A 23,164-nucleotide genomic window follows, 5' to 3' on the forward strand; every position below is an offset into this window, starting at 1 on the left:
TGATCCCACCCAGAGGCCAGAGGGCCAGTCTTTGGTCCCTGTCAGTCGGTTGTTGGCTGGGGACAGAGGGCAGATCCTCTGAGAAGGGGGCAGCTGTGGGCTGTTAGCAGTCCACACTCACAGCCGAGGTAGGGCCCCAGCCCTGGGTGTCCAACAAGACCACAGTATTGCCTTTAGCTTCTCCACACCCCCGCAGCCCAGGCCATTCTTTCTCAGCCACACCCGGTCATTCACTGCTCCCCGAATTTGCCAGGCCTCTGCTTTGCTCCTCTGTTCCGTCTCCCCACGGTGGGGTCTTGCCTCGTCGCCCAGTCCCTCTGGCGCTCCCTTTTCCTGCTGTCCTTGGCCCTGTGAGGTGTTTAATTGCTGTGTGCCCCGAAGCCATCTTCCCCTGCCGAGGCAGGCCTTCTGTCTTGCTCTCTGCTCTCCTTTCCCAAGTAGAATTCTTCATGTAAAACCCCAAACGCAAACATGACTTGAGCGACTCTCTCCTCCACTTTCCCGTGGAGGGTGTGTGTCTTGTACAGTCCAGGTTGACAGGAGGGAGGTTAATGTGTTCCATGCTTCACTCGCTGGGGCTGAGAAAGGCTGGCTGGAGGGGTGGCTGTTCCGGGGAGCCCCAGGCTGCATTTCCAGCCGCTTCCTGGGTGCCTCTGTCTAGTTATTTACCATCTCCAGTTCATCACGTCACCATCCGTAAACTACAAAACTGACTTCCATTTCTGTGTCTTCCCATAACGGGGACCACATTCATCTCAGCCTGCTTCTCCTCATCACCAGTCTTCTTTTCATCGTTTCTCGATAGATCTCTGTCTTGTCCCTTCTCCCTCCCCAGGATGGGCCTCCGGCTCCTCTTCTGCCTGAGCATCCAGTGCCCTGTTTCGCCATCCCAGGGCAGCTGAGCCCTGACACTGCCTCTCCTGAGAGCCTCCCCAGTGTGATTAGAAAAACAAAACAAAACAAACACAAAAGTTTCTTTTCCTTCTTTTCTTTTTTTTCCCCTGTGCATTTGAATGATGTGTGAGCGTGTCGTGTCGCGTGGCAGCGGTGGTGGGAAGAGGGAGGGCTCCAGGACTGCAGACCCTCCTCTCACCCCCAGAACCCCTCTTTTCCTTGTTCGGTTCCACTTTCCTAAAAGCAGTAGAAGAGAGTTGGCTGATGTCCCACTCGGTGTCCAGCAGGAAACCAGAGAGCACGGAGATGCTTGAGGCAGAGAGGCCTTTCATGCGGGGCATCGACTGCAGGGCTCGTCAGCAGAGCACAGCGAGAGAGAAGTGTTAGCCAGGGACCAGGAGCCCCTGTCACGCCGGGCCGAAGCTCGTCCTTGTCACAGAGCTCCTGGAGGTGCCATCACCTCTGTCGGGTAGAAACCCGGGATGCTGGAGGCCCCTCGCCCCTGCTGGAGGGCACCTCCCTCCCCTCCTCTCCTGTTGCATCGAATCAAGGGAATGAAAGGCTGCCGCCTCCCCCTGCCTTCCAGTCTCCCCCCCACCCCCGGACGTCCCACGGTCACAGCTCAGCAGGAGGCCAGCTGGCACAGGAGAGGGTCCGGGAAATGCAATCTGCAGACCTGCAGCCTGAGGGGCAGAGCAGACGAGAAAGAGGGCAGAGTAGAGCCGAGGGCCCCCAGGACCGTCCATCAGGCCGGCTGGCGGCAGGGGTGGGAGCCCGGTTCTAATGCTCCCCGCCTGCTGTGCTCTCAGGAGGTCCGCTCAGGTGTGAAGTGAGTGTCATTCTGCTCATAAAAGCACAGGCCTCGTAGAAGCTTCCTTTTCGTAGCTGCCCTGGTTCCAGGCAGCCCGCTGGGACCTGCCACTTGGCTGACTGTGCATCCTAGTAACCACAAAGTTGTGGTGTTTGAAAACCTTCCAGGGTTATTGGTTCTCACTTCCCATTTGAGAATTCAGTAGATTCTTCAGCAAAGGTTTACTAGCGAGGCCCTGGGCACTATTTTTTGAGACGATGAAAATGGAATGATGCACATCTATAAAAGTTCTCACACTCTGGTGCTCTGTCTGTGGTTAGACTTGGAATTGAGAGAGAGAGCAAAAAAAAAAAAAAAAATCAAATACTTGAATGTCAGTTTGATGAAAGATATTTTTCAAAGAAAATGGCATGACCCTAATGGGGGCAATGAAGTGAATAGTGACATATAACTTCCTCCTGGCTGCAAGTTGAAGTATAGTAAAGACATTGTTTCCTAAATCAGTATATAACTGTATCATAATGCAATAGGTGCCTACATTAGTTGAGATTTAATTAACAATTGCTTAAACGAGGTGGAAGTTTATTTCTCCGTCATGCAAGAGTTCAGAGGCAGACCGTCAGGGATGGGAAGGAGGCTCTGTCCTTGAGGTGGTCCAGGGACCCAAGCCCTTTGTCCCGTTGCTCCTCCATCCCTTGGGTGATGTGCTGTGTGGTCCAAAGTGGCTCATCATGTGTCGGTATTTCAGCCAATAGGAAAGAGGGGATAAAGGATAAAGGGGAGTATGCCGAGGAATGCACCCTGAAAGCTGTACACTTTTGCTCGTAGCCCGTGGGCTAGAACTTAGTCACAAAGCTATGCCTAGCTCCAAAGCCATGTGCCCAGATAAAAATTCGGAGTTCTTTTCAATTGAGAGAAAGGGGGAAATTGACGTGGGACGAGATGTATCGATTTCTACTACGATACCCCTTGGAATGTTATTTAGAAATTGGAAATTTGAGAATTAAACTAATTTAAAAGAATAAATGAGCAAGCATACCCAAGAGCATATATATTTTTTAAATTTCTTTTAAAATTGCCATTTTTTTTCTTTTTTCTTAGTATAATTCTCTTTTTCTGTTTAAAAAAATTTTTTTTTAAATTTTTATTTATTTATTTTTTAATGAAGTTACCGGGGAATTGAACCCAGGACCTCACACATGCTAAGCACATACTTTACCACTGAGCTCTACCCCCATCCCCACCTCTTCTGTTTTTAATGTAACAGCTTTAACCTTTTTTATTGTAGAAAATTTCAAATAGTATTAAGAATTGTAAAAATGAGCCCCATGCACTGATTGCCCAGATTCGACAGTAGTTTAAAGCTCACCTTGTCTCAACTGTTTCTCCCACACACTTTTTTTTTTTAAGCAGTTTTCATTTCTCCTGTTTCATCTGTAAGTAGTTCCGTATGTATCTGTAAAAGGTAAAGACTCAAAAAAAAAAATCTGACTTTTAATTCGGGGATAATTGTAGAGTGTAGGAACACAGATTACTCACTTCCCCCAATGGCAGCATCTTGCAAAACCACCGTAGAATCTCACAACCGGGATATTGACAGGGATACAGTCAAGATACAGGATCTTTCCATTACCACAGGGACCCCTCATGTTGCCCTTCCACAGCCACACCCACCACTCCCTCCCTAACCCCTGACGACTGATGATCTGTTCTCCACTTCTGTACCTTTGTCATTTCAAGAATGTTGTATAAGTGGAATCATATAGTGTGTAACCTGTTAGTATTGGCTCAGCTTCACTGCCTCGGGATTCATCGAGGGGCTGCGTGTATCAGTTGGCCGTTCCTTTTTATCGCTGAGTAGTATTCCACGGTACCACTGTACCACACTGAGGCTCTTTAAAAACGTAATCTGCCAAACTCACTTCCTTCTTTCCCTCCTCCTGCCCTCTCCTCTTGTCCCAGCAATGCCCAGTGAGTACAACTGTGTGAAGCTGAGAAGCGACTGCTCGAGGCCCTCCCTGCAATGGTATACCCGAGCTCAGAACAAGATGAGAAGACCTAGCTTGTTGCTGAAGGACATCCTCAAGTAAGCACCAGCTCTCGGGCCACAAGACACCCCTGGTTTGGGTCTGGGAGGAACTGGGAGAAACTGGGAGAAGAGTTCAGCGAGAGCCCTGAGGATGGCGCTCACCCTTGGTCCCTCTCGGTCAAGGATCTCTGTAGAGGCACATCCGAGGAGAGGTGCAGAGCATCCCCGTCCCGGATTCCGGCGTGGCTCCAGCTAGGGAGCCGCCCAGGCTCTGCACCTTGTGCACAGCCCTTCCAGCTGCGGTCTAATAAAAGAGGGCTTTCCCTTTCTCTATTTTTAGTGAACCTACAAATATGGTCAATTAAAGTCCCCTGTAGGCGTTTGAATAACACTGAATACTAAAAAGGTTGACAGGTGTTTCAGCCCGGTCACCTTTACAACTTACTAAGTGCGAGAACTGTTTAAAGGCGGGACTTGTCAGTTTCATTTGGTAACAAAGACAGTCATAAATGACTAATTTATCTTGTCATGAAAATAAGAAATGGTGCCATAAAAGGTCAGCTTAGACTGTACTTCTATGCCGAGTGGGTTCAGTTTTCACTTATTTCACGTGGTCTTTCTTGATTATCACTTGGATGCATCATTATAGCACATCCTTTTTTTTTTTTCCAGGTGTACTTTGCTTGTGTTTGGAGTGTGGATCCTTTACATCCTCAAGTTAAATTATACTACTGAAGAATGCGACATGAAAAAAATGCATTATGTGGACCCCGACCGCATAAAGGTTAGATATTCCATCAGTGTGGGTTAAATTAGAATATTCCCAAGTGTACACCTTAAAGTTAATATGGTCTCTAAAGTGTTGTAAATGAATGTTCGTGAACAGCGTAAACAGAAAGGAAAACACTTAACACTTAGCGCTTCGAAACACATGCCTCACTGTTCTCCCCCGTTTACTGAAGTTGCGGGGTGAGGTGAGTTCCGTTTGACCCTGTCGGACACCTTTCACGGAGTTAATATACTGTGATGCTGTCGGTGTACATGTTCTTAAAACAAATCAGGAAGAAATTCTTTTAGTATCATTTGTCACTTCTGTGTTTTATTTTTCGTTTTAGTGATTTCCCGTTGTAGTTCAAGATTTTTCCTTCAGTGTGTATTTACTTTTTAAATCAGTTGACATATAAAATGCTCATTTCACTGATTATCTGATAACGTTCAGCCCTGGACAAGAGACAAAATGATTTTAAATAAGGTAGCATGGTAGTAATGATGACCGACACATATACGTGCTTCACGTCAGTTATCTCATTTAATTATCATCAAGACTAGGAGGCAGCCCAGTGTTCTCTGCATCTTGCAGATGACCACCTGAGAGGTGAAGCTGCTTACCCAAGTTCACATCTAGTTTAGTTAAATCATTTAGTTAATGTAGCTTAGTATATACTATGTAGCTTTTCTGAAAATGCTTTAGCAGTATAAACTCATTCAACCCTTGTAATAGTCTTGAGGATATAGGCACTCTTGTAACCCCCATCTCATAGCTGAGGAAAGGGAGGGGCAGGGAGATTAAAAACTGTCTGGGGTCTCAGCTAGTAAGTGGTGGAGTCAGGGCTTAGACCCAGCAGTGTGGCTTCAGAGTCCAGGCTCCTGAGGCCTCTGCTCTCTGCCTGGGTAGGGAGCGTCCGCAGAGAGGCCAGGAGTTACAGGCAGCATGATGCAGAGAGGAGAGGGCTTAAACTTCTGACCCAGATTCACATCTTGGGCAGGTTACTTAATTGTTCCGAGTCCCAGGTTTCTCAGCTGTGAAACGTAAACATCAGTGTGATGGAGTGTTCATTAAATTCGAGTAAGCAGATACACACAAAGCTCCTTTGCTAGTCCCTGATTGTTATTCACATGTCCCTAATCTGTATATGCTTTGAAGTGCCTCCAATTTTTTGTAGCACAGGCAGGTATAAACACGAAAATAAAAAAGAGCATAGTTAATAAATGCACAGCTTGGCCTGTGCAGAACCCGGTGTCTCAGGGCTTTTGCGATCACGGAGCCTTCCTTTCTTGCTATGTCTGTCCTCCGATGGTCGCCGACCCAGTGCATTTCATCAGCATTAGCACCTCTGCTCTGCTGGAGCAGGATGTGTCCTGTGTCCTCTGCTCAGCCTTCCCCTCTCTTCCCAAATGGCTGGCTTTGCAGACATCCCCAAATCCATTTCCATTCCAAGGCCCTCCACAGTTTGCTTGGATCAAGTTTTTCAGACATCCTGTCTCTGTTTTTTTTTATCTCCTGGGAAAGGCCTGAAATGATGGCACATGACATGATTGCTGGTATCTGTGAACTTGTCCCTGTGTCCCTTTGCCACAATTCTCCACATGCTCTGAGCATGCTCTGTGTCCTGTCCATTTCTTTCATCATGCCACTGACCATCTGACCAGTAGTAAAAGTAATTGCTCTCCAGTCTGGGTTAATTGAAGAGAAATGTGAGCTGTCTCTGCGAGAGCACGCCATGTCACAAGCATGGGGTGGAGAAGATGCGGTTTAGCAACGCCGTAGGGGAAACCGACTTAGTGCTCTCGTGCCTGGCCAGCGCCGTCTGCATCGACGTGCGCTGAGGCTGCTACAGCTGTTTCTCTTTAGCTACGTGAACAGACCAGGGATGGTCTGCTCATCCCTGCAATGTTCAGGCAAGTGCTCTGGTCACTATGGCTCTTTAAGGTTCCCCAAAGGAATCCTAGTGACTTCTGAGAATGAGCAGAGAAGAGACTCAAGACCATGTCCCTGAGGAACCTTTGAAGGGACGGGAACATTTATATCGAGAAGACCAGGTACAGGACACATGGCAGCTGCTGGGGAAGGGTCAGCCTGCCCAGGTGACCCCACCGGCAGAGCTGCAGATCCAGGGATGGCAGCCAAGCTGAAAGGAGAAGGATTTGATGGTCCACGTCATCCAGAGATGGAAAAGATGAGCTGCCTTGGTGGCGAAGCTCTGGAGGTCTTTGAGCAAAGCCAGGGTAACTATTTTGGGTCCTGCAGTAGAACTCAGGCATTGCACAGTTGGTGGCTCCAGGTCCTTCTGATCGCTCCCCGTGCTGGGATTTCCATGGTTCTCTGCAGTTGTACTAGCACCTGGCTGGAAAGCATAACCTGCTCTGAATGCAGGCACATGGCTCCCCAGTCCCCAGCTCAGTAGTGTTCAAACTGAACCTCAGTAGTGTTTGAAACCCCTCTGAAACCTACCAGATTCCATCTGGTATTATGATAATTTGTGTAAGCTTTTCATTGTCCATCTAAAGTGTAAGTTATTTGAGAACAGGGGCTGTATAAAAATACATAGTTTCTGGAATTCTGGAAAAGGAATCGTGATCGAATGGTTGCCCTTTGGAATCCTCTGTCCTCACTGTTGCCGCAGTTCGGTGTCTCCTCACCTGCCTTTCTGCGTCCTCTGTGGCTGTCGTAGTATTTCCATAAAGATAAATTAGTAAACCTAACTACCTCTCCCCCCACAAAAAAAATTTTTTTAACATTTTTTATTGAGTTATAGTCAATTTACAATGTTGTGTCAAATTCCAGTGTAGAGCACAATTTTTCAGTTATACATGAACATACACATATTCATTGTCACATTTTTTTCTCTGTGGGCCACCACAAAATCTTGTATATATTTCCCTGTGCTATACAGTATAATCTTGTTTATCTATTCTGCATTATGCCTGTCAGTATTGATAAATTTTGAACTCCCAGTCTATCCCTTCCCAGTCTATCCCTTCCCACCCACCTCCCCCTTGGCAACCACAAGTTTGTAGTCTGTGTCTATGAGTCTGTTTCTGTTTTGCATTTATGTTCTTTTTTTTTTCAAAAACATTTTTTAAAGATTTTAAAAAAAGATATTGTGTGTAAATATATATATTATATATATATAATGGAATACTATTCAGCCATTAAAAAGAATGAAATAATGCTATTTGCAGCAACATGGATGGACCTGGAGATTATCCTCCTAAGTGAAGTAAGTCAGACAGAGAAAGACAAATATCATATGATATCACTTATGTGTGTAATCTTTAAAAAATGATACAAGTGAACTTATGTATTTCAGAACAGAAACAGACTCACAGACATAGAAAACAAACTTATGGTTACCAGAGGGGAAAGTAGGGAGTGGGGGTGTAATAAATTAGGAGTTTGAGATTAGCGTGTACAAACTACTATATATAAAATAAACAACAAGCTTCCACTGTACGGCACAGGGAACTATATTCAATATCTTATAATAACCTGTAATGGAGAATAATATGAAGAGGAATATATACACGTATAACTGAATCACTATGCAGTACACCAGAAACGAACACAACATTGTAAATCAACTAATCTTCAATTTTCAAAAAAAAAAAGTCCCCTGTAATTGGGTGGAAAGAAGGAGGAATAGGGGCAGTTGTGCAAGTCAAACATGGCTATGCAAGTCCCAGTTCAGAAACTAATAAAGTAGAAAGTGGAAGTCTGCTCTGACCATGGTGGAGTTAGGGGTGTCTTTAATTCTGTTACTTGAGACATTTTTTTTTTTTTAGTGTAGCTTTTTAGCACTGTTGACTCTGTCAAAATGCCCTACTTTTCACAAAGCAATTTTTTACAAAGTACTTCTGCAGAAAAGGACGTGTCTCAGCAGGCTTTGCAAAGTAGAGGAAGAACAGAAGTTAGACACTGCTGAGGATTTGGGGTGGGGGATATAGCAGGATGTGAGGCTGAAAATGAGACCGGACCACAGCATGAAAGGCCAACTTGAATGCCGCCCTGAGCAGCCCCTAAATTTGGTATCTGGTCCCGTGTCACAAAACAAGAAGAGAAATCCTCTCTCAAGTCCCAAGAGTAAAGGCTATGGCTGGGGAGGCCGACAGGTGTGGTCCTGGGGTTCTGAATGGCCAGGAGATGGTGTTCAGCGTGAGCTCTCCACAAAGAAAACTCGGTCTCCAGGCTGTTGATGGAGGTCGGTTCTTACTACCAAGAGCATTTGGACGAATCTGAATTACTGTGGCTGGATATTAGCAGAAGAGGGTCTCAAAACCATGAGGACGGGGCCCTGTTAGCTTTGCTGACAATGTTTAGCAGCTTGCAAGCTCAGCAAGCCTGCTGGACTCCGAGCGTCTGGTTGCATTCTGCCCGCATGAATACATCAGAAGTGTGGCCGTGGTGGTTGTGGGTTTCATATTTTCTATTTAAAGATGTCCCTTAACGTGCCATTTGTGAACAGAGCCTAGCAGTGGTCTCTGCAAGGATGCTTAGACGCTCTGAGTGTGGTGCGGATGTGAAACTGCACGTAAAAGATGTTTGAGGCGAGACGGGGCACAGCACATTAATTTAGGTTCCGGCTGTGGGGTTGCAGCGATTTGAACTTGGCCCTCTCTCCTCCCGGGAGCTGACGACCACGTGTCACCCTGAGGACAGCATTCTGGGCTGCGTAGTTCATCATGGCCAAGTTTACGTCTCCCCTCTGACTGTATACACCTACACGCACGTCTGTAAAGTAAGCAGAGGAACCCGGGGCTCGGTGATTAAATCAGTGCCGGCATTCGCACTTCCAAACCGATTCCTTTCTCTCCTCAAGGCTACCCTGGATTTTCCCCAGATCATCCTTGGATGTCACGGAGGTGAGAAACCTGAAGCCTTGACCTCAGGTTAATGCTTTAACCAAGTTTACACGACCGATGAAGGGACCTTAAACAGGGTCTAGATCCCGATCGTCTGATTTTTTTTCTTCCTAACAGCGCACTGTGATAAAATACACATACCGTAAGATTTACTCCTTTTAAGCATAATGTTGGAAGAGTATTAGTCAATTTATACAGTTATACCACCATCACCACAGCACCACCCTGGGCATTTCATCACACAAGTTCATTTCCACTCACCCCTTCTGTGGGCAGCCCCTACCCTCAAGTACCAGCCTCAGGCAACCACTGACTGGTTGAGATTTTACTATGCTCATCTCTCTGTGACTTGGTTATTCAGATTTTTTCTGCTTTTAACCAGGTCAGAGTTATAGACAGCTAACTTCCATGGGACTTAAACATGGCTGTAGCCAGTGCAGAGGTTAGTAACGTGGAAATGAAAGTTTCATAATGTGACTCACGCCCTCAGTTCACGTGGTCCGTGGCTGAGGCTGCTCCTCCCCAGGTCTGGTCAGTCCAGACCCAAAAGTCTCCTTCAGCCTGAGGGCTGCGCCCTGCCCTGGATAAATAAATAAAAGAGAACGTTGCCTTTTACTCAGAATTATGCCACTCATCTGTATTTCTGAGAAGGATTGTCCTAAAAATTATAGAGTAGAGGTGGAGATTTTACTGAGGGAAATGCAGTTTTTTAACACCCCTCAGTGAATTCTCACGTTGTGGTTTTTCATGGCAAGTCGGCACGTCATTGACAACTGGAACTGTCAGATGTCTGCTCATTCTCGACTGTAGGCAGCCAGCGAGCTCAGCCTGGAGGACTTTCAAAAACTGGAGCCCTCGTTTCCAGGCCTCATTTTGAGAGAAGAGGGGGTTCCTGTATCTTTGATGAGAGCGTCACCGGCCCTCTGCTTCCCGGTGGTCCTCACCCTGGGTGGACGCCATCTAGACCTCGCCGCATCCTCCTCACCAGCCCAAGCTGGCTCCCGGTCCTGGCGCTGTCGGTAGCAGAGAAGAGGAAGGTCTCAACGATTCCTGTCTTGATCACAGCTCCGCAAGGCGAGCTCTCCTCCCGGCATTTTTCTTCTGAGCTTTGAAGCCTGGAAGGGGAAGGAGAGAGGTGGAGGCACTTCTGGGTGGAAGAAATGATCCTGAGGGCTTTCTCAGGGTGTGTGACATCTTTAAACCAGTTGAGACAACAGAAGACGAGGAATTGCTGCGGCTTCAGACATTTCCAGGGGCATTTAGAACATTGTCACTTGGGATCGATTGACTGCACCTGCTGTGAAGGAGGGACAGGAAGCGGGGGTCACAGTCAGAAGCTGCTTTGCTCATCGTCTGGAGAGTTACATGTGAAGCCTGAGTTGGATCCCTTTGCCAGAATGGAAATGGAATGAAATTTCACTCCTCGCAAGTGAGACTTCCAAAGAGAAACTTTGGCAGCCCGGGAGAGTCGTGCGCGGGTTTCGGCTCCGTCACCCACCCCTTTCTGCTCCTGAGTCAGTCCCTAAGCTCCTGTCCCGGGCGATTAGTAAAACCAGATGCTTGGGATGTCATCCTACAGTGGAGAATTAGACCCTTTGTTCCCTTAAAAACTCTTACTTATAACCCTCGGGCCTGGGGTCTAGAGACAAGGGTGTCTGGTACACGTGGCCCCACTGCGTGCCCTGCCCCGCGTCCACACAACCAGGCTTACGTGCCCATGGGTGCGGGGGGTCACCGGCTTGGAGGCCCCGTCAGGGCGAGCTCTCCATTCGGGGGCTGCTCTAGGTCATCACTAGTTCCTGGCTTGGCTTTCCCGCCGATTGCGCACGGAGACGCCAATTCAAACGCTCATTCTGAGCGGTGATGCTTGTCAGCTGCGCCGTGTGTGCGGAGGCTGGGGTGGTAGGAGTTTGGGAGGCGATCAGACCAGGTGGGCCTGCCAGCTCAGCCCTCTTCCTGGGTGTGCCACGTTGAGCCCACAGAGTGAAGGCACTCAGGACTGTCTCGCAGGGCGTCGTAGGTGTCGTGCCGTGACCTGAGACAGTGACGGTGCACTCCTCTTCTTCAGACACAGGGCCAGACCCTTAAGATGTCGACGGTGTGCTCTTCCCAGTACTAATAACTCTTTGAAGTTATAATTTAAAGAAAAAGGGTGTTCTGCTATAGTAAGATACTGTTTCTACAAAAATTTTACTATACAAGACTTTGAGGAAAACAACCATATATGGCAATAATAGTGCTCATGGTAGTACTGACACAGTTCACAAGACATTCAATCCTGAAAATAAATACCCTGCAAACATAGGACTACACACACACACGCACACACACACACGCACACACGACGGCCAAGACTGCTGGATGGGGCGATGGGAACACAAAGCACAGTGATGAGGGAGAACTTCCTCCCAGGGGGTCCTGAGGCATCGTGTGTCCAGACTGAGCCGAGGGGAAGACTGGAGCGAGTGGGCGTCTGTTCCACGCTCATCTGTGTCTTGCTGCGTTCTGCTGGGCTAGCGTACTTGGCCTTCAACGGTCATTTCTTGTTGATGCAAAACAGTAACGTGCAGGGGAAATTGTATACAAACCCAGGGCAACTTCCTTGTTGACATGGCATTGTTCCAGATCACGCTTAATTTCCATCCCAGACCGTGTGAAGCTCATTACCCCAACTGGTACATAAGCCCTTTCTCATCCTACTAGAAATGAACCCGAAATAAGAAGTCTTTGCTTTTTAATTGCGGGGAAAAGACACATGAAATTTGCCATCTGAATTGTTTTAAACGTGTAGTTCAGCCCTGGTAAGCATATTCACATTGTTGTGAAACAGATTTCTGGAATGTTTTCATGTTGCAAAACTGAAATTTGACCCGTTAAACAGCAGCTCCCCACTTCCCCTCTCCCTAGCCCCCGGTGACCACAATTCCACTTTCTGTTTCTATGAATTTGACTACTCTAGCTGCCGTCTATCAATGGAGGTCATACAGTGTTTGTCTTTTTGTGACTGACTGACTTCACTGCGTATAATATCCCCAAGGTTCATCCACGTTGTCACACGTGTCAGGATTTTATGAAACATGAAATCTGAAACATAACCCCAAGTTTATTTCAACAAGTTTCAGCGGGATGGGGGGTAGTAGGTGGGGGTCCTTCCTGCTTTACTTGTGCGGTGAAATAAATATTCTTGTTGAGTTTCTCTCTTTGTCATGTGATTCTCCCAGGTTTTTCCTTCAAGTTTTTATCATAACAGCTTTTTTGGTATATGTATATTTTTACTGAAGTATAGTCAATTTACAATGCTGTGTTAGTTTCCAATGTACAGCACAGTGCTTCAGTCATACATGAACATACATATATTCGTTTCATATTCTTTTTCACCATAAGTTACTACAAGATACTGAATATAGTTCCCTGTGCTGTACAGCATGAACTTGTTGTTTATCTATTCTATGTGTGTGTGTGTGTGTGTGTGTATATAATATATATATATAATATATATATTATATATATATATATATATATCAATTAGTATCTGAAAATCTCTACCCATAATTTATCCCCTCCCACCCCTCTCCCCGACTGGTAACCACAAGTTTGTTCTCTATATCTGAGAGTCCGTTTCTGTTTTGCAAATAAGTTCGTTTGTCTTTTTTTAAGATTCCACATGTAAGTGTTATCGCATGGTGGTATTTTTCTTTCTCTTTCTGGCTTATTTCACTTAGAATGACAATCTCCAGGTCCATCCATGTTGCTGCAAATGGCATTGTTTTATTATTTTTTATGGCTGAGTAGTATTCCATTGTATAAATATACCACAACTTCTTTATCCAGTCATCTGTCGATGGACATTTAGGTTGTTTCCATGTCTTGACTATTGTAGATAGTGCTGCTGTGAACATTGGGGTGCATGTATCTTTCTGAATTAAGGCTCCCTCTAGATAAATGCCCAGGAGTGGGATTGCTGGATCATAGGGTAAGTCTGTTTTTAGTCTTTCGAGGTATCTCCATACTGTTTCCCATAACAGCTGCACCAAACTACATTCCCGCCAACAATGTAAATTAACTCTTAAAAGCAGATGTTTCAGGAGGAGGGAAATAGCTCAGGGGTAGAGCACATGCTTAGCATGCACGAGGTCCTGGGCTCAATCCCCAGCACCTCCACTGAAAAAAAGAAAAGCAGATACTTTGTGTTAAAAGACAGTCGTCAGTGAGGAAGCTGTGTCAGACATCGCAGGACAGGGTGTCGTCTGTGCGAGTGTGTTTCAGCGCCTGTGACCCTTTTAAGCTCAGATCTGTGTGATTCGTTCCAGAGAGCCCAGAAGTACGCCCAGCAGGTGCTGCAGAGGGAATGCAGGCCCCACTTTGCCAAGAGGTCAATGGCACAGCTCTTCGGGCCCAGGTACAGCACGGACTTACCGCCCTTCGTGAGGAAGGGCCCCAAAGGGACCGAGGCCGAGTACAAGTACGACCCTCCTTTTGGATTCCGCAAGTTCTCCAGTAAAGTCCAGACCCTCTTGGAAATCTTGCCTGAGCACGACTTCCCTGAACACTTGAAAGCCAAGAGCTGCAGGCGCTGTGTGGTGATTGGCAGCGGCGGGATCCTGCACGGCCTGGAGCTGGGCCATGCCCTCAACCAGTTCGACGTTGTGATAAGGTGCGTTGGTGTTAAACCAGCCTTTGTCCTCTAAGAGTTGAGTTCACGGCTGTGGGTCAGGGCCGCTCCAGGAACAGGGAGGGACCCACGCAACGCTCCGTGTCCCTGCCTTCAGGGGACTGACTGTTGAAATTGAAACAAAAATGTGAAGTGACTGGATGCCCCAAACAGTGCAGTGCTGACCTGAATTTGGTAAAGACCTTTTCAGAGGAGGTGAGGGATGGAAGGATGGGTAGATTCAGGTAAACCAGGAAAGGAAGAAGGCGGTGCTGTCAGGGCCCAGAGGAGGACGCAGTGTGGGGAGAGTGAGTCAGTGGGGTACCCGGCTTCCGGGAGCAGGGCTTGGTGGGTGGGTGAGCCCTGGAAGGCAGCACAGCCTGGGACTGGGAAGCACACAGAGGGCTTTGAACGCCACACAACGAGCACTAGGCAATCATCCTTGGCTCTTTTTGGTTTAGCTGGCTAAAAATTATTTTTCTGATTATAAAAGTTAAAATGTATTCATTCTTGAAGATTAAAAAAAAATTCAGAAAACTATAAGGAAAAAAATACCACTCACAGCACAAATAGCCAGCCACTGTTAATTTTGCTGTATTTTTCCCACTTTGGTTCTATACACATGACTGATGAGGGCATTTATATTCTTGTAAAGTATTTTGCTTTTTTGACTTGATACGTTGAACAGTTTCTGAGATCATTAAATATTCTTTGGAAAGCTAACTTTACTACGTGCTGAATATTCCCTTCAGCAAGGGTATCGCAAGTCCCTCAGCTGCCCTCCTCCTGGGGGATGTTTAGCATGTTCCCAGTTTCTTTGCTTTTGTGGAAATGCTTCGTGTGTTCTCAATATACATGTCTTTATGTACATCTCTACTTATTTCTTTGGATGTAATTCCAAGAATTCTTAGAATTGTTGGCTTTAAAGGTATTTGAATGTTTTTAAGGATTTTGTTACCTGTTAGTAAATGGTCCCTATCGTAAGGGTGTGCAGAACCAAGAGCATGTTGAAAGTTGGGTCCTAATTAAGTTTGTTCAGCAGCGGTACAGGAGTTTGGTTGAAGGCAGGAGAGAACATGGACGAGAGCCTGGGTTTAGAGCTTACAGCCAGGGCACGTCATAACTGGTCCAGGACCATGCCTTGCATTCAGCTGTCACATCTAAGAATATCTTTTAATAATCCAGGGGTTAGGTATCTGAGGTCTAGAAGAGGAAGTGGCAGTGGAATGGAAAGGAAACATAATACAGGGAAAGGACCAAACAGACTGCTTTTGAGATTTCAGAACTGTGTAACTGGGTGAGTGGTATTGCTTCAGGAAGAATTCTTAGCATTTTTCCCCAAAGCAACCACCCTGGCAAAGCCTTTCTTGATATAACAGTTAAGTAAGTGCCCCAAATTCCTGCTTTAATTTCAGGCCAGGTTGCACTCGGGCCCAGTGCCCTCCTGGGTCCCAACTCTGTCCATGTAACTGGTTTGTGTCTACCCTGCCCTGGTTTCTAGGTTTTCTTTCTGATTACTTTTTTGAAACTCTGGCAAGAACCACTAACATCCAAGCACAATGGGAAGCTCTCAAGGAAACATTATAAGTGCCCAGAGGAGGCTCCCAGTGTGGTATGTTTGGATTGGCTTAAAATGGCAGGACTAGATGGAATCGCTCGTCATTCAGAGATCAGATATGGGCGTCCCTAGTGGACTGAAAACTGCATTCTTCAAGCACCTGGAAAGGGCAGAAGGGAGGGATGGCGAGGCGGCTGGGAGGGACAGCCTACCCCCAACCACACACCGGTTCCCAGTCCTAAAAAAGTGTGGACAACGTGATGCAGGAATTTTGCATGATGTGATAGAGTGGTTGGTTAATGGCTTACTAGTCAGTTTATCTTTGTCTTGTTTATTTGAATAGGTTAAACAGTGCACCAGTTGAAGGATATTCCGAGCACGTGGGCAATAAAACTACTATAAGGATGACTTATCCAGAGGGTGCACCACTGTCTGACCTTGAGTATTATTCCAATGACTTGTTTGTTGCTGTTTTATTTAAGAGTGTTGACTTCAACTGGCTTCAGGCGATGGTCAAAAATGAAACCCTGGTAAGCACCAGAAATTCAGTTATCAAACATGGCTTCGTAAAAAGTGATCCAATTCTAATTCTAGAATTACCCCCAGGAAATCTTGCATCCAGAACTTGATTGAACCACAGGTGGAAACTGTGATCGTAACTTAATGGAAATAACAAATTTGGGACTAAAATTGCCCTTAGAGAAGTTGATTACCCACCTTATTCACCAGACTTGAACTTAACATGGCTGTTGACTATTGCCAGAAATTAGATTTATATGAATGAATATAAGCCATTATTGAGGATATTCAGAAGAATATACATAAACTCTCTGAGTATTCTCGACGAGATTCTCCAAAAATGCTTTGATTGGTGGTGTTCTTGCTGGAGTCAATTCACAGCGTTCCAGAGAGGCAGATGTGGAGGAGATGGCTTTTACTTGGTCACATTCCTTATGTTTGTCTTTATAACAATCAATTGCCTTACTTTATAGTCCCACCCAATAAGTTGAAACAAATTTCAGAACACAACTTTTGAGTATGTGTGCATTTATATTCACCTGAACAACCTAGCTGGCTGTAAAATTACTGCAACGTGTCAAACGTCTCACATGAGCCTCACTGTGATAGAGAATTTGTTTCTCCCAAGCCTGATTCTGAACAGGCCATTGTGGTCTTCGGGATTTTCTGTTGGGGGTGGTTCCAGGCGAAAGAGGAAGCCCTGTGGAATGACTTGCAGTCAGTTACCAAGAGGCTTCACAGGACTAGGAAACGCAGTAAGTGGAGAGGGTGCAGGCTGAGGACCTGATCAGAGCAGGGTGTGCATAGCACTTAATGGCCTTGAAGTGGTCTTTCCTGGGCAAAATGGTGGCTTTGGATCCTAAAAAGCCTCACTATCTGAGGTCATTCCCTGAGGAATTTCTTCCCCAAACCAACAAGAGCTGCTTCTGCAGTTCCTGTCCTTGTCCAGAGCCACCTTCATAAATCAGATCCTTAGAGCTGCTTGTCTGAGATGGGGTCCTGGGGTTGCAGCGATCTGTGACTTTGCTGCAGAACGCAGCATACGAACCCCCACGAGGTCACACCCACGGCCATTGGCCCAGCCGGCAGGGGATGCATCCTCACCCTCCACTGAGAAGATGACTCTGTTCAGTACCCCTAATGATTGCTTGCTTTCTTTCCTTAGCCTTTTTGGGTGCGACTCTTCTTTTGGAAGCAGGTGGCGGAAAAAATCCCACTACAGCCAAAACATTTCAGGATTTTGAATCCAGTGATTATCAAAGAGACTGCCTTTGACATCCTTCAGTACTCAGAGCCTCAGTCAAGGTTCTGGGGCCGAGATAAGGTATTTCTGTTCCTACTGAAAGTTGACTGTTCTCTTCTATGTTGGAAAGGACACATTTGTACGACTTTCACTTAGGCTCAGCTGTAAGCCAGGAAGCATCTTCCAGTGGCGAAACCGAGTCATTGATCAGATGTTCCACGTGGGTTTCCCCCTTTGTCACTCTACTTCGGGGCTCCTCACTGTTTAATTGGCTTTCCCCACCCCCCACCCCCCGCCCCCCTTCCACCCCACCATGCCTCATCTCTTTAGTATAGTCAGCACATTAGCACTTAGGTCACTGAGATATTATTTAAGGTCTCCTTACTCCGGGACTCCACATCATTAGCTGCAGGACGCTGAAAGGCACTTCAGTGGTCAGAAAAGTTCTTTCCATTTTAACTCTACAGGCCCCTTAGGTGGAAATTGACCCTTGTCCTCACTGTATAGGTGACGGTGAATAGCCAGTCCTCTAGAGCAGTACTTTCCAGATGATGCTCGGGTCCCACCCCAGATATTCTGATTTAATCTGTGCTGTGGTCTGTATGTTGGGGCTTTGAAGGTTCCCTGGGTGATTGGATTTTGCAGGCTGATTTGAGAACCTCTGTGTTGGAGGCTGCTCACTGCGGTTGACTCTTTACCTGAAGTTAGCCTGTGTTACTGCCTGGGCAGATGCCTTTATTACGTGTTTCTTCATGATCTGAATAGCTAAACCTATGTCTTTATAAAAAAGCAGTGGAGATCATTTTTAAACAAAATTTTAAGCAAAACCTTTATATCTAAAGGAAAGCCAGGAATTTGAAATGTGGGGGCTGCTACCCACACGGGGGGCCTGAGGTACCTCCTAGGAGGTGGGGCTGGCCCAGGAGGCAATTTGCAAACACTGAGCTGGACTCAGATGTCCTCAACCAACAGGCAGATTAGCAGGTGCTCCTGTTTGCCCTTTGAATCAAGTTCTAATTTAAAAGATTCTTTAATACCACTCTGTAAATTTTAAAGGAGGAATTCTGTGGTTATTCAGGAAAACACATACCTAAATAGTCTCTTTGAAAACAAACACCTAGTTCTTCACTGTGATCTGTAAGAGCTGAATCCAACTCTGGCTGCAGCCTCAGGCTTGGATACCCGGCTCGGGTGAAAGTTCCAGCTCGAGGGAAACGCTTCACATAGTAGAAGCTGCTCCCTTCGCAGGCCGCCATTTTCTTCCGGGCTCTGGCCTCTCCATCCTCGGGGAGCCCTCGTGGGCCGTGTTGTTTCTGCCCATTGCAGAAGCCTGTCCAGGACCAGTGGTACATGTTCCCTCTCAGAGGCGAGCAGCCCTCCCCCTCACCAGTGACTGTCAGGTCTGTGACTGGCTTTAGCTTCTCTCTCCCACACGAAGCACGTGAGGTCCCCCAGAACGTGGGCTAATAACGTGTAACCTGTTCGCATCACTTTTAACAAAGCATTTAATTTTTTGAAGACTTAAACATACTTTGGCAAGATTCTTAAACTAAGTTATAAAGAGGTTTCACCATAAATATACTTGAGTATCTTTCAACATCTTTAGATTTCTGTATTTTTTAAACTGTCCTGTTTCTTTATTAAATTTCATAGGATTTTTTTTAAACACAGGCAAATGCTCATTTGTTGGTTTGCAGGTCGATTTTATTTAAAAAGTAGCCTTTAAAACAATGGGCAGGTTTAACTGCATAAAAGATGAAACTGCTGAATGGCAGAAGGTATCAGAAACAAAGTTAGTGGGAGGAAATGTACCATGTATAAGACAAAGTAAATGCTCTCAAAGCATTAAGAGATCTTACTAAATGAAAAAGAAAAAGATGAGCCAGTAAAAAATGGGGAAACGATATGACCAGATGTTTCACAGAGGAAATTAACGCAGCCAAGGAACACATGATTAAGTGTTCAACTTCTCCAGTAATCAAGTAAAAGTGAATTAGAGCCACGATGACATTTTTCACCTGTTTTTTTTTAGCACAGATTTAAAAGCTTGATCATGTCCTTGTTTGGCAGGAATGTGGGTAGAATTATAAGTTGGCCCCTTTTCTGGATGGTAATTTGGCAATATATATCAATTTTAAAAATGATTCTTTGACCCAGCCGTTTGACTCTAAACATTTTATTATAAGGCAGTCAGAGAAAATTTGCACGGCTTCTGTAAGATGGTCCCATCGCATTAATAAAGGACTGAAAACAGCCTAACCATTCATTGTTAGAGGATTGTATAAACATATTATGGCATCGTTGATGCAATATTGTGTGACTGTTAAGGATGAAAAAAAAAATTAATGGATAGGAAAACACCTCCACAATATATTAAGCAAGAAAATCAAGTTAAAGAACATTTGTATAATTCCATTTTTATTAAAAGAATAAAAATGTATAGACAGATGTGAAGGAAAAAGCTTGGAAAGAAACACACAGCCATGGAGAATGCTCTTCTCTGGGGAGTGAGTCTGCAGGAGACTTTTACTTTCTACTTTATAATCCATTTCTTTATCATTTGAGTTGAATATTTGCTTATTTTTATTACTGTCAAATGGTATTTTTCCTTTGGATAAAAACAGTAACTCGAAAGATGATGTCTGATGTAAAACTACATGCGCAGAAGCTTCCTCACGCGTATGCCCTCCCCGCAGAGAGAGAAGACTGTTGGATGATGAAGGGGGATCTTAGGGGGTGTGTTCTGGAGATAACAAGCTTTGGGTGGTTTTTAATAGTTCCTGAGTTTCTCGCCATACAATTACCCCGCTACACTCCTCCGCAAACACTGATGGGCTGTCCCTACACTGGGTGCTGGGCTGGCCACAGTGGAGAAGACGGAACCCTGCCTTAGAGTCTGGAGACTCTGTGTCTATTTCCAAACATGCAGAATGACTGTTGAGTTCCTTTTTAACAAGGGAGGTTGGCTTTGAGAGGTAGAAGCGATGCACTGGGGAGCAGGGAGCAGGTTTTAATGAGTGGTGGGTTCAGTGGGTGTTCCTTAATCCAGGAACTCTGAAGGCTTCACTGTCGGTCCACTTTACAGAGAAAGAGAGTTTGGACATTTGGTATTCTAGGCCAAAGTCAATAAGGGTACATTTTGGAAAAAACAAATGTGAAAGCCCCTAGTTTGGGCCTGAAAATACACTTCCCTGAGCAGAGAGTGAGCAGAAACTGGCTGAGCAGCTGTGCATTGCAAATGGCCTGGACGTGTTATTTGCCAGAAAGGCAGGTGGGGGCTTTAGGCTGCAGGTAAGCAGTGGACAGTCTTCACCGGCGGGAGCGGAGTCTGCTCGGGTCTCAGCCAGAGCCTGAACAGGAGCCAGCCAGGAAGGGTCGGGCTCCAAAACCGTGTCCCGAAAAGGGCTGTGGCCACTTGTCCCAGAGCAGACCTTGTGGACGTTTGTCACGTAAGAGAGGAAATGGGCGAGTTTCGCTATCACGGTCATCATATGTAGGACCAGTGGGTAGAAGCTTTAGAAAGAACACCTTTCAGCTTGGTGCAGGAGGACCTGCCAGGCTGCGTCTTGCTGGTGTGTTAAAAGAATTCACACGACACTAGGTTTCAGAGGCTAGATTCCTGACTTGGCTGGAATTCTGTGATGTATGACATTGTGTGGTGTAAAACTGCAGCCCCAAGGCAGCCTTCATTGCTTTGCATGGCACGTGGGGCGCTTGTAAGCAGTGACTTGTGCTTAGCCCTTTTTGGTCTTTTCTCCTTTCCAGAATGTCCCCACGATTGGTGTCATGGCTGTTGTCTTAGCCACGCATCTGTGTGACGAAGTCAGTTTGGCAGGCTTTGGCTATGACCTCAACCAGCCCAGAACACCTTTGCACTACTTTGACAATCTCTGCATGGCCGCCATGAACTTTCAGACCATGCACAACGTGACGACGGAGACCAGGTTCCTCCTGCAGCTGGTCAGAGAGGGCGTGGTGCCGGATCTCAGCGGAGGCATCCATTGTGAATTTTGAACCCAGGAAACCTCACTTGAAAATGCAGCTCTGACCCGGAGGGCTGTTTCTCACAGCCTTCTAGATGCATTTCATCCCGTGAGTACTTTGAAATGCAGCTGGTGTTTTTAACTTTTAATTTAAAAAACAAATCAACAGAAAAAGTTCAGCCTCTCCCACTTTTTTCCCCTATTTATTTGAAGTCAGTGTTTTTGCATAAAATTTTGTAAGTTAATTTTGAGAATCCGGAAGACTTTCCAGGAGAATTGTGTAAAATGATGTTTTATTGTATTTTAAGAAAGTTATTTAATTGGTAAAAAGTCTGTCCATGTCGACGGCACACAGAATCCCAGGTAATTAAGTGGAAAGAGAAGGGAGGTCACTCCTTTGGTGACAGCCCCGAATGCCTGATGCTGGTTCTCTCTTAGTGTGTTCTGTGGGACAGATTGCGGAGGCACTTTGAGGATGACGTGCTCAGTAGCTCAACCACTGGTGTTAGGTTTGGCCCTGCTGCTGTGTGAGGCCGGGGCAGGTGGGAGAAGTTCCCGGTCCTCTCTGTTGGTCTGCCTCCTGCGCAAAGACTTGCAGGAATCAAGACTTGCAGGGAAGCTGTCCTGCAGGTCTCTGGCCGAGGAGGGACCCAAAGACATTTTCTGCGTCCCCTGAGCATTGCAAAGATGCCCTGGGCTGCAGACGCCACGGTCTTCCCCGCAGCTAAGACAACTCTTGGATTTCCCCTTAAGAGTTTTGTACTTTCCAAACCCTTAAATGTTACTTCAACTTATTCCACTGTCTGTCTGAGGTGGCTTATGAAAATTAGGACAGAGCCTCTGTTACCAGAGTCATAGAGGAATAAACTCTTTCTAAGAATAATCATGTTTTCTGAAACACTGAAATGAAGTCCTCCCTGTGTTATAAATTGCCTATTTGAAAATATATATTTTTGAATGCCTACTTGGCGGTGTGTGCCAGGCAGTGAGCTGGCTACACACACAAAAAAGGAATAAAACCTTTTGAGGAACTCTTACAGTCTAGTTAATTTGAGTGCTTTTTTTTTTTTAAGAACATAAGTTTACAAGTCTAGCTAACATGTCCTTGGATGCCACGGCCGAGGCAGGACCTCACCGTGGGTACCAGTAGCGAGGGATGGAGGATGAAGGAGCCTGGTTTCTGCCGCTCCCCTGCTCCCTCTCTGCTGTCTCTGCTCCAGCTCCCTGACCGCTGCTGCCTCCCGCTCTCTCAGTTCTCACTTTCCAGCGGCCCCGGTGCAGCTCTGACTCCCAGCCCGGGGCTGATCCTCCAGGCTTCTGGGGTCGGGCTCAGCGCAGCCGGTGTAGGTAGCCAAATAGGATTTCTCTAGTTTTATGTCTTTTCTTAAAATTTACTGTGGATTTTGTTTTCTCCTCCAGAAGATACTGTTTGTTTAGGAGAAAATGCTTTAAAATTCTTACCAGTTAAAGGGTGAGACTTAGCTTTGAAAATGGAGACTCAGGAAGGTGGTCCACGGCTGTGCTGTGGTTCAGGTAGGGCCAGGCCTGCACCACACGCCTCCACCCCCTTATCCACCCCTCATCCCTCAGGGGCTAGTTAGAGAAGCCCAAATATTTATTTAAAAAGACAGGATGCAGCCAGGGTCTATAACACTCAGACAGCTTTCCCGGTGTCACGCACATCTCACAGGTGTGTGTGGACCCGTGTTCCCCTGCCTTGCATGGCAGCTGGGAAGTGGCCAGTCCAGCATTTTCTCAGCTTTCAGCAGGTCTCAAGCCCGGCCCCATCCCACCCCTCCTCCTCTATGTGTCATTTTTGCATCTTTGCATTGCTTT

General features: G+C 46.2%; 1 protein-coding gene across 2 annotated transcripts in view; it reads left to right on the top strand.

Annotated features, from left to right (window-relative positions):
* The window catches only part of ST3GAL5 (ST3 beta-galactoside alpha-2,3-sialyltransferase 5), a 43,672-nt gene that overhangs the window by 14,787 nt on the left and 5,721 nt on the right, over window positions 1-23,164 (top strand). For both annotated transcript variants that reach the window (XM_032469504.1, XM_032469505.1), the window contains exons 2-7: window positions 3,668-3,791; window positions 4,407-4,518; window positions 13,685-14,028; window positions 15,927-16,113; window positions 17,268-17,426; window positions 21,111-21,437. In XM_032469504.1, the coding sequence (XP_032325395.1) occupies window positions 3,668-3,791; window positions 4,407-4,518; window positions 13,685-14,028; window positions 15,927-16,113; window positions 17,268-17,426; window positions 21,111-21,359 (1,175 nt within the window). In that variant the 3' untranslated portion in view covers window positions 21,360-21,437. The remainder of the gene's footprint in view (window positions 1-3,667; window positions 3,792-4,406; window positions 4,519-13,684; window positions 14,029-15,926; window positions 16,114-17,267; window positions 17,427-21,110; window positions 21,438-23,164) is intronic.

This window comes from Camelus ferus, chromosome 28 (assembly GCF_009834535.1).
Source record: "Camelus ferus isolate YT-003-E chromosome 28, BCGSAC_Cfer_1.0, whole genome shotgun sequence".
NCBI lineage: Eukaryota > Metazoa > Chordata > Mammalia > Artiodactyla > Camelidae > Camelus > Camelus ferus.